Source organism: Orycteropus afer, unplaced genomic scaffold (assembly GCF_000298275.1).
Source record: "Orycteropus afer afer isolate SDZICR_OR568_19922 unplaced genomic scaffold, OryAfe1.0 scaffold00248, whole genome shotgun sequence".
NCBI lineage: Eukaryota > Metazoa > Chordata > Mammalia > Tubulidentata > Orycteropodidae > Orycteropus > Orycteropus afer.
The window spans coordinates 3553686-3564994 of record NW_006921835.1 but is presented as its reverse complement, the minus strand read 5'-3'; the positions used below and the strand labels follow the sequence as shown (position 1 = coordinate 3564994).

The 11309-nt window shown below is 38.5% G+C and overlaps 1 protein-coding gene across 1 annotated transcript in view; it reads right to left on the bottom strand.

Annotated features, from left to right (window-relative positions):
- The window catches only part of LOC103204430 (serine/threonine-protein kinase TNNI3K), a 661050-nt gene that overhangs the window by 74878 nt on the left and 574863 nt on the right, over window positions 1–11309 (bottom strand). Inside the window, exon 25 of the mRNA XM_042782150.1 lies at window positions 10379–10548. Coding sequence (XP_042638084.1) covers window positions 10379–10548 — 170 coding nt within the window. The remainder of the gene's footprint in view (window positions 1–10378; window positions 10549–11309) is intronic.

The window sequence follows — 11309 nt, the reverse complement described above, 5'->3', positions numbered from 1 at the left end:
GGAAACGACTCAACGGCACTTAACAACAACAACAACAATGAGCAGGTGTAAATGAAAACAAAATGGCTATTATCAGAAGCAGAGTGGGAAAGGAACTTTATCCTGCAATCAAAAGCTGTGTTGGCTATAGATTGGGAGGAAAATGTGTTCCCTTGGATATGGCAGAGCTGTAACAGAAGGTAGTTCAGTACTATGGATAGCTCCTGTGATTACGTTCAAAACTCAAATCTGACACTTGGACTTTCTGGTTCTTCAAGGTAATTCAAACAGTTGGCCAAGCTCAGTCTCCAGAGACATCATGGTGTAATGGAAATACCACAGAAAGGTCCAGACTCAAATATTAGCTACCATTTATCTACTGTATAGTTTCACACTATATAAGGAGCTCTGGTGGCATAGTGCCTAAGGCATTTGACTGATAAACAGAAGGTTGGTGGTTCAAACCCACCAGCCACTACACAGAAAGAAGACTGGGCAATCTACTTCCATAAAGATTTACCACCTAAAAAACCCAAAGGGGGTTGCTATGAGTGGAAATCCATTTGATAGCAGTGAGTTTTTTGTTTTTTCAATAGATTCACACAAAGTAATTACATTGAGTCTGTTCATCTGAAAAATGGAAACAATGAGGATTACCTCACAAGACTGCTATGAAGATTAAATGGCATAATACTCATGGAAACACTATCACATTCATTTCACAAATATGTATTTATTACCTACCCTTGTGCTATACATTTGTTCTAACTACTGGAGATACAACAGCATGTGGAGAGGCAAAGTTCATGTCCTCATCATGTTTATAAAAACCAAACCAAACTCACTGCAATCAAGTTGATTCTGACCCGTAGTGACCCCCCACTGTTTTTCTGAGGTGGTAAATCTTTACAGAAGTAGATTGCTCTGTCTTCCTGCTGTGGAGCTGCTGGTGAGTTTAAACTGTCAAACTTCTGGTTAGCAGTCAGATGTCTTAGGCCCTATAGTACTAGTGCTCCTTCATCATGTTTATAAGCTAGTGTAAAAAAAAAAAAAAAGTTAATGAATGGCTATGAATATAAATCCCAGTAGATATAAGTGCTAAAAAAGCCGTCATACAATCCACTGCCTGGCCTACTGACTTCAGACATAAGACTACAGAGTTTCCAACCTCACTTATAGATTTTAGACTTGCTAGCCTCCACAATCATATGAGCTAAACTTTAAACTAAATTTCTCTCTCTCTCTCTCAATTTCTATGTATATATGCATATTTTTAATCAGTTGCTGTCAAGTTGATTCTGACTAAAGTTGATAGGGCAGAATAGAACTGGCCTATAGGGTTTCCAAGGCTATAATCTTTCCAGAGCAGACTGCCACATCTTTCTACATCAGAGCAGCTGGTGGGTAACCACTGACTTTTTGGTGAGCAGCCAAGGGCTTCAACTTCTGTGCCACCAGGGTTACATGTTGTTGTTGTTGTTATTTGCCATGGAGTCAGCCCAGACTCATAGCGACCCCTCCTTGGGTTTCCGAGGCAGTATCACTACGGAAGTAGGATTGCCCAACTTTCCTTCCGAGGAGTGGCTGGTGGGTTTGAACCACCAGCCTTCTGGTTAGCAGTCTAGTGCATTAGGCACTATGCTACCAGAGCTCCTTTAAAGAGTTTAAACAATTGATTGTTTATTAGTTTTGAACAAGTACAGAATTGAACTTGAATGTTGTTGCTGTTATGTGCTATCAAGTGGGATTCGACTCATACTGACCCCTCCTTGGGTTTCTGAAATGGTATCACTATGGAAGTAGATTGCCCACCTTCCTTCCGAGGAGTGGCTGGTGTGTTTGAACTTCCAGCCTTCTGGTTAGCAGTCAAATGCCTTAGGCACTACGCTACCAGAGCTCCTGAACTTGAATGTAGGTGTCAGTTACTCTGAGAGAAAGAGTTTTACTCAAAAGGCAAAAATACAAAGCACAGTATGCATAGACCAACTAATGACTTTCCAACTTATTACAATTAAAAGTATTTAATATTCACCATATGCAGTTAAACAATATTTGAGATATTATAGTCACTTGAACAAAAACAGAAAAGGAATAAAATTTCTATCCTTAAAATATTTATAAGCTAATGGGGAATTGTTGTTGTTGTTGTTGTTGTTGTTGTTATGTGCTGTCGAGTAGGACCCGACTCATAGTGACCCCACCTTGGGTTTCCAAGGCAGTATCACTACGGAAGTAGATTGTCCCATCTTCCTTCCAGGGAGTGGTTGGTGGGTAAGACACAAATAATTATGAGACAAAATAAGGTAAGTGCATAAAGTGGCACACAGTATTCAGCCTTTAGTGAAGCAAGTTTGAGGTAGGATATCCCCAGAAAACTCTTCCTGTTGACAAAGTGATTAAACTAGTTGAGGTAATGACTGAAAGCTGATTGATATTTTGACAAGACTGGGGAGGTACTTTCAAAGCTAAAAAAAGAGAATATGCATGACAGTAGATTAAACAGAGGGTGAATATGGGAAATAGAAGAACTTCTACTTTGTCTGTAGTGGGCCTCACCAGGGATGTTATTAATATTTGTGCAGGATGATTCTTCACTTTGTGGTATTTTCAAAAACATTGCAGGAAGTTCAGCATTCTGGCCTGAGCCCAGCAATATATTGATAGCACCTTCCTAGTCATTATGACTACCCACATGTGCTTCACATAGTTGGAAACTCTGGAATGAATATTAGGAGAGGGGCCTGGCACTATCACTTTCTGTTTGGAACCACTGGAATATATGATGTTCAGTGGGAGATAAACTGGCCATGTTTATCTCTGATGACCTTGGATACCAGGATGAAAACTTTATTCAATATTAGAGCTAATTTGGAATTATTGAAAGTTTTTCAGCAGGGTAATCATATAATTCCACCAGTCATCTGTCAGTTTGTTGAACTGAAAGAAGGAAAGATGTTTACCTGTGTTTCACTGATTATAACGGCATTTGACTGTGATAGTCATAACAAATTATGGATAACATTGGGAAGAATGAGAATCACACAAGGCTTAGCTGGGCTCATGTACATAGACCAAAAGGCAGTCAAAGAAAAAAAGGGGTACTGCATGGTTTAAAATAAGGAAAGGTGTATATCAGCAATGTATCCTTTCACCATATTTATTCAATCTATATAGTAAGCAAATACTCTGAGAAACTGGATGATACAAGAACACAACATCAGGATTAGAGGAAGACTCATTTACAAACCTGTGATATGGAGATAACACAAATTTGCTTACTGAACGTGAAGAGTATTTGAAGCACTTACTGATGGAGATCAAAGACTGTAGTCTTTAGTATTCAACATAAAGAAAACAAAAGTCCTCACTACAGGATCAATAAGCAATATCATGATACACAGAAACAAGACAGAAGTTGTCAAAGATTTCATTTTATTTGGATCCAAAATCAATACCCACACAAGCAGCAGTCAGGAAATCAAATGACATATTGCTGTGGGCAACCCTGCTGCAAAAGACCTCTTTATAGTGTTAAAGAGCAAATATGTCATCTTGAGGACTAAAGTATGCCTGACTCAAACCATGGCAATTTTAATCACCTCATATTCATATGAAAGGTGAGCAATGAATAAAGAAGACCAAAGAAGAATTGATGTATTTGAAGTATGGTGGTGGCAAAGGAAATTAAATATACCATGGACTGAGAGAAGAACAAACAAATGTGTCTTGGAAGAAGTGCAGCCACAATGCTCTTAGAAACAAGGATAGTGAAACTTTTCCATGTCCTTTGAACATGTTACTAGGAGGCACCAGTTCCTGTGGAAGAACATTATGCTTGGTAAAGCAGAGCGTAAGAAAGAAACAAAGCCTCTCAATGAGATGTATTGACACAGGGCTGCAACAACAAGCTTTAGCATAGCAACGATTGTGAGTATGGAACAGGACCGGGAAGTGTTTCCTTCTGTTGTGCGTAGGATTACTATGAGTCAGAAGCAACTAGACAGCACCTAACAACATACCAACAACAATCATATAATTGGAATACTACATACTGGCACTGCCGGGTTAGGTGGGTTAGGGCATGAAGAAGCTGGATCAGGAGAAATCTAGGAAACTGAGGGGTCAAAATTGGACATATGGCTTGAGGATCTACAGTGTGTGTGTATATATATAGATAGGTAAATAGGTAGTTGTACATACATTTTACATATGTATATATTGTATATATATGGGTTGGTGGTTCAAACCCATCAGCACCTCTGCAGAAGGAAGATGGAGCAATTTACTTCCATAAAGATTTACTGCCTTGGGAACCCAATGGAGGTAGCTATGAGTTGGAATCAACTCAATGAGAGTGAGTTTTTTTGGTATATACATATATACAATATCTACAATACACATTATATGTACATATTGTTATTAGTTGCCACTGAATCCACTCCAAGTCATGGAAACTCCATACACAACACAATGAAACACTACCTGGTTTTCTGCCCTCTTCATGATCATAGTACTGTGTTGGACACCATTCTGTTGTGATTCTTTCTTAGTCTGTTTCAGTCTGGAAGCTCTGTAGTAACCTGCCTGCCAGGGATGACCCTGTTGGTATTTGCAATACCAATGTCATAGCTTCCAGTACCATAGCAACACACAAGCCACTCCAGTACGACCAACTGAGAGACAGGTGATTGATTTTGATTATTGTCAGTTGCCATCAAGGTGATTTGGACTCATAACAACCCCTTGTGTGCAAACTAGAATTGTTCCATGGGGTTTTCTAGGCTGTGACCTTTTGGAAGCAAAAGGCCTGTCTTCCAAGGCATCTCTGGGTGGGTTCGACCTGCCAACTTTTTGCCTATTGAGTGCTTAACTATTTACACCTCCTAGCAACTACACACACACACACGTATATACATAATATGTAACTATTTTATGTATATACATAGACACATATATATGTGAGTTGGAACCATGAGATTTCTGAAATCACAAGGAAAAGCATAGAAAAGAAACAATGGGATGAAAGAAACAAGGTATGAGAGGTATAAGGTGGTCATGAGCACTGTGTTCAAACTACTGATTGTGATGCTCAGGCCTGGAAATTCAGCAAGGGAAGTAAGTTCAGGATGAAAGGACTGGGAGAAAGGGGAATTTGAGGAACCTGAGTGTATGTAGGAGACGTGAGAGATTAAAGAGGGGAGTGTTTGACTGGCAGGGATGCGGAGGAAACATGGACTCTGTTACTTAATAAACATCCTGGCCCATATCAGCAAGTGGACATGATCCCATTACTTTTTTGTTCTTTCCTTCTAGGACTTTCAATCTCATGCTGCTATTATCTTACACAATTGTATTCCAGAAATACTATGTATAAATTAAAACTTTATGTTATATTCAACTTTTATAAATTGAATTGCATTCTAAGTGCACCAGGCAAGCTTTCTATTTAAAGGAACCCTTTGATAGACCCTTTTGCAATGTGAAAAGTTAATTCCAAATGCATCTGTTTTTAAAGTTCCAGGCTCTGGCTCTCTGGTTTTCCTCTTCTGGACAGCTAACTAGGTTACAGTGTTCTATTCTCAGAGCCCAGCCCCACACAAACACTAATTGGTTTTCGCATCTGAAAGGTTGTGTATCACTTTGTCATTTCTAAATTTACATGATGTAATCCATGTGCAAGATGGGAAACTTCAGACCCTGTGGGAGGAGCAAGCGCCACATGCTTAGTTTTCCAAATATATCTAGAGACACGAGACAGTTTTCAAAAAAGCAGAGCTTCAAGGGTGCCTTCCTCGATCTCTATGCTTCACAGAGTTTCAGTTGGTGATTTCAATAAGAATCAGTAAATTCTAGAATACTGTCACACCTTGGAATTTATTTTCTGAAGAAAAATAATAACCCTTAGAGACAAATATACCAACAAACAAAAAACCTCAAAAGCTAAAAACATTAAATTGAACATTACAAAATTCCACTCTGTAAACTCTGTAACTGAAAACTAGCAATAAATGCACCATTTTCAAGTCATTGCTGAGGACTCCCTGGTCCAGAATTAGAAATATGCTTGACTGCTAACTAAAAGGTTGGCAGTTCAAACCCACCAGCCACTCCTCGGAAGGAAGATGGGACAATCTACTTCCGTAGTGATACTACCTCAGAAACCCAAGGAGGGGTCGCTATGAGTCGGGTCTGACTCGATGGCACATAACAATAACAACATATTTATGTACTGGTGGTGTAGTGCCTAAGGCATTTGCTAACCAGAAGGCTGGAGGTTCAAGTCCACCAGCCACTCCTTGAAGGAAGATTGGGCAATCTACTTCTGCAGTGATACTGCCTTGGAAACCCAAGGAAGGATCACTATGAGTTGGATCTGACTCAACAACAGTGAGTTTTTTTTTTTTTTTAGAGAATGCAGGCCAAACCATATATGCGTTTTTCAAAAGCACATGCCAGGCTAAGAAATCATACACTTTATCTGTAGAAGGTTAACAGGATGCCCTATAGATCATAGGTTACTAGCACATACGTTATGAGGACTTTTGGGAGAAACCAAACAGATCATCAGCCTTCAGATGTTCTTCTCCTGGGTCACAGCTACTGCTTCACCTCTACTTTGCTTTCCTCTTTTGTTTATCCCATCAGCTACACCACTTTCCCACAGAGTTTCTGGTAGGTTAGCATTTTAGCTTTGTTCCATATCTTTGAAGCCCGCTTCTCAAGCATGATGTATATTGAACCACCTGGAAAGCGTGAAAACACTACAATGACCAGGTCCAACCCTCATAGATTTTTATTTAATTGGTTCTGGGCATTGGGATTTGTAAAAGCTGCCCAGGTGATTCTAATGTGCATCCAAAGTTGAGAACTGTTGTCTTACAGGCTGTTAAACCCATGGCCCTGCTGGACTTCGTTCATCAGTTCCTGTATCCTTGGGTTCTTTGATTTTTAAATATCTATTGATCTCTTGTCTCACTTCCTCTGCCTTTCATATACTATAAGCTGAAAAAGCAGGCTTGGGAGGAGTAGCATAATTCTTTCTCTGACCAACTTCCAGAAGAAATTGAAAGAAGCCCAGCATACAGAAGTATTCCAAAACATATCTATCTTCTGTAAAGTGCAACCTCCTATGCCAGAGGAAGTCAGGAAGCACAGGAGAATTCTAGCTCCACTGACTGCTTGTTCTCAATAAACTTGGAATAGTTGCTTACCCTTTCTGAGTCTCAGTTTCCTCATCTATAACAACTAGAATACCTACTTACTAAGGCTGAATGAGGTCCTTAGGTTGCACAAAAAGTTTGCACTTGGATACCAACCAAAAGATTGGCAGTTCAAAGTCACCCAGGAATGCCATGAAAGAAAGGCCTGGCAATTTGCTTTTGTAAAGATTACAGCCAATAAAACTATATGGAGCTTGGTTCTATTCTGTGACACATGGGGTCGCCGTGAATTGGGGGCCAACTAGATGGTAACTAACAATAAAGCTTAATGATAGTCACTATACAGAGCAAATGGTTAATACAATCAGTTGCTAATAGAAAGATTGGAAGCCCACCCAGACGTTCTTTGGAGGAAAGTTCTGATGACCTACTTGTGAAAAATCAGCCACTGAAAACTTTATGGAGCACACTGTTACTCTGACATACATCAAGTCACTATAAATCAGAGGCAACTTGATGGTAGCTTTTTTTTTTCTAGGCTTAATGAGATGTCTAAAACAGTGCTCAGCATGTAGTAGGTGCTCAATAGTGATAGCTGTTAAAATGAATAGAAAAATAGGTAAAGCCTGTTCACTGATTATGCTCTAGATTATTAACTTGCCTTGCAGTGAGCTAATGTATCCAACTCTTTATTCTTTATATACTAAACAAATATTTTTGCATATTGATTTTATGTCAATCACACTACTAGGTACTAAGGATATAATAATGAATAAAGCAGACATCATTCCTGTTTTAATGCATCTTACAGCTTAGGTAAGTGCTTTACCTTTTCCTGGAGTTGATGTCAATCTGTCTAAAAACTCAGCTTGCTAGAGGGATGGTACTATGAACAAACTGCCCTTCAGCTCATCCTTGAAGCAAATACTCAGTGATATGTTGGCAACTTTCACATGGTAGACAGACAGACATTTATCAGAATCTCTATAATAGTTAGGAATGGCCAGAATGATTCATTAATATCAGTATGATTAGTTAATATCAAAGGGAGCATCTCAAAAGACTTGATGTTTTTTACTCACCTACTTTGAGAAGTTTTATTAGCAATGGTGTACCTCTCTGGATTCTTGAAAGCCAGAGACAGTATATCCTTCCCCCACCCAAACTGCCCAACTGAGAGTGCTGCAATGCCTCTCATTTTGTATACTTAGCTATGTGTTATAAGTTTGTGGCATACCTACATTAGAGGAACTTGTATCCTTTGTTCAGGTCTGCTGGCAACTTTCAATCAATCACTGTCACTCCTATGACAGTAGCACCTCTTTTTATAAAAATCATAAGAGCTGGCATAGTTATCTATACTTTACATAAGAGGCATAAATAACTTGATGAAGGACATTGAGTTGGTAAATGTCAAAGCTGAAATTCACCTTCAGATCTGCCAAACTTCCAGCTCAAGTGGATAAACTTTAGTTGACTGTGTATGTTGGAATATGAGAATCTGATCCTTTGGAGGATTAATTAAAAAACAAAACAAACAAACAAACAAAAACTACAAGAAAAAGAATAGATGGAACTAGAAGACCATGGTGCAACTAAATCTAATCTAATCTTGGCCTATGGGCTTCTAATGGAATTAAGTGAGGACCTGGAATTCAATAAAGAATTGTTTCCAGTTTACCTGGTTATCAATCAAATTCAATGATACTTAATTTCACAGTGTTCCATAGATTAAAGGTTCATGCTTCAGACTCCTATTTCTTCATAGCTGCAGCTGAACTCTTTTTTTTTTTAATCATATCAGGAATATAGTAACTATAGCTAAAAAAGCAGTAGTAGCATTTTCTAGATGGTATAAGGTCACTACGAGTCTGAATCATCTCCATGGTAGTTTTTTTTTTTTTTTTTTGGTTATAAAATCCTTGCTAATCCAGATAATCTTTACTGCACCTTAAAGATATTAAGTATTTTTACTTGAATGGTAGAGTATGTGAATGAGTGTGTATGTGTAGGTATGTATGTGTATAAGTGCACGTGTATAACTGGATTTGTGTGCAAATGCTCTGGAGTTCATGTGGAAGGGAAGATCATTTAAGCCAGTATTTCCTGTTTTTTTGTGGGTTGCAATGTGAATTTTCTAGGGTATTCATCAAGCTCACAGTCACTGCCTTTTCTGCTCTCCACCCAAAACAAGAGCTGCAGGCAGCCGTATTTTTATTAATTAATGAAATGTAACCCTTACCTCCCCCTTCAACCACATATTCTTGGACTAGAGATGGTTATTTGATCCAGAAAGGGGCACTCATATTCTTTCTTATGTAGACTGTATTTTTATTCCTAATTCCTTACCTTCTTTTATCTTTACCCTTTGTCATGTGACTTTGAAATTCTCACCAGAAGAGACAGTATATTTCCTCTCCTTATGGAGATTGAACTCAGCTATGCGACTTGTCACTGGAACGTCAGAAGGGGAAATTTGGCCAAAAAGGTTTTAAATGTTCATGTGAAATTGGGCTTGTCCTCTTGTGCCCCTAGCTTTTGTCCATTAGAAGAATGTTTGTCAGGTGTCTGCTGATCCAACAAGGATGAGTGGACCTGGACACATCCTGAAACTCAAAATCAGGCCCTCCCAATACTGCATGCATCAAAATCCTGACTGACCTACACATATATGAAAAAGAAATAAAAGCCTTTGGTTATATATCACTGAGGCTTGGGATGCCTTGTATAGAATTATTGTGGCGACAGATGACTGATATATTTCTCCTTGAGACTATACAATTAATTGAGAGACAAAGAGACTATCTATCAGGAGCTGAGACATGTAGATGTCAGAGCTTGCCATAGGCCATAGAGAACCCTGAACCCCTGATGCTTTAGGTCATCAAAACTGTTTCCTGGTTCCTACAAAAGAGATTCTTCCTTGGATTCTGTAAGATAACACCAGAATCTTTCAATAATTTTTCTCTTTTTTTTTTTTTGTCTCTCTTAAGCTGAAGGGTCTTGCTTATGCCACAGTTAATGGCTGTGTTCTTATAATTAAAAGTACCAAAATGAACAGAGAGTAAAATGTGTAATTTTTGGTCATGATAAAACAAAAATGGACTCAAAACTCCTCTTTCAAAGTTTGCTGAGGGGGTAATCAATCCCCTATTGATAGTAATCAAATTTAGTGATTATCATGATCAGGTTTTGGAATCTGGCTTTACTGTGCAACTGTTACTTAAATTACCACTTACCTTTGGGAACAGGCAGCATAGGACCTTGCATTGAGAGCATATTCCAATTCAAAACGACTCCTTAGAGCGGCTACATGGCTCCTGCCAGGACCTCCCCGGCTCACCAGACAGTCAGAGGAAGAGGAAGGTGAGAGAGAACCACTGCTGTTACTGGATGCAGGGGACATTAGCTGAGTGAAGGAGACACAGCTTCAATCTTTTAATAAATCCAACAGGCTTACAGGCATAAAATAGAATATGGATTTATTTTAATTTTCTATTCTAGGATGTTTCATATTTTAATTTCTATTCATCTTGGTTTGCTTCTGGCTTTTCCTTTCAGCCTCAGATAGCAACATCTGGCTAGCTTAATTTACTTTTTGACCCAGTTCTATACTGAGAGCTGGCCCATTAAACCTGTGGGTATTTTTTTTTTTTTTTTTTTTTAGAAAATACCAGAGGCCCAAATAAAATTCTTAAAATAGATATTTCGTGGGTTACTATTCCATGACCAAAATATTCTCTACATTCTTCACTATGGCAATAAGATTCAGGGCAGAGGTCCTTAAAACTGTAGTATAATTATTCCCTTTACATAAAATGGATTTACACGCTTTCTCTAGAATGTATTTGTTTTGATTGGGCAATCTACCTCTGTAGTGATACTGCCTCAGACCCATGGAGGGGTCACGATGAGTCGGATCCGACTCAACAGCATTGAGTAAAATAAAGGATGCCTTCATATCTAGCAAGTGTGGGGAAATATTTAGTGATGTGAGAATTTTCTTAGTTTAAAAATCATTAGAAAATAAAAGACCACGAATGAAGAAAATGGGAGAGAAAAAAAAATAGGAGAATAGCTTTTGTTGTAGGTTTTGACCACTTTACTACTTGCATATTCACCTATCCGACCAAGAATATTAATGATGAAATTTCTTAAGATATGGAGATC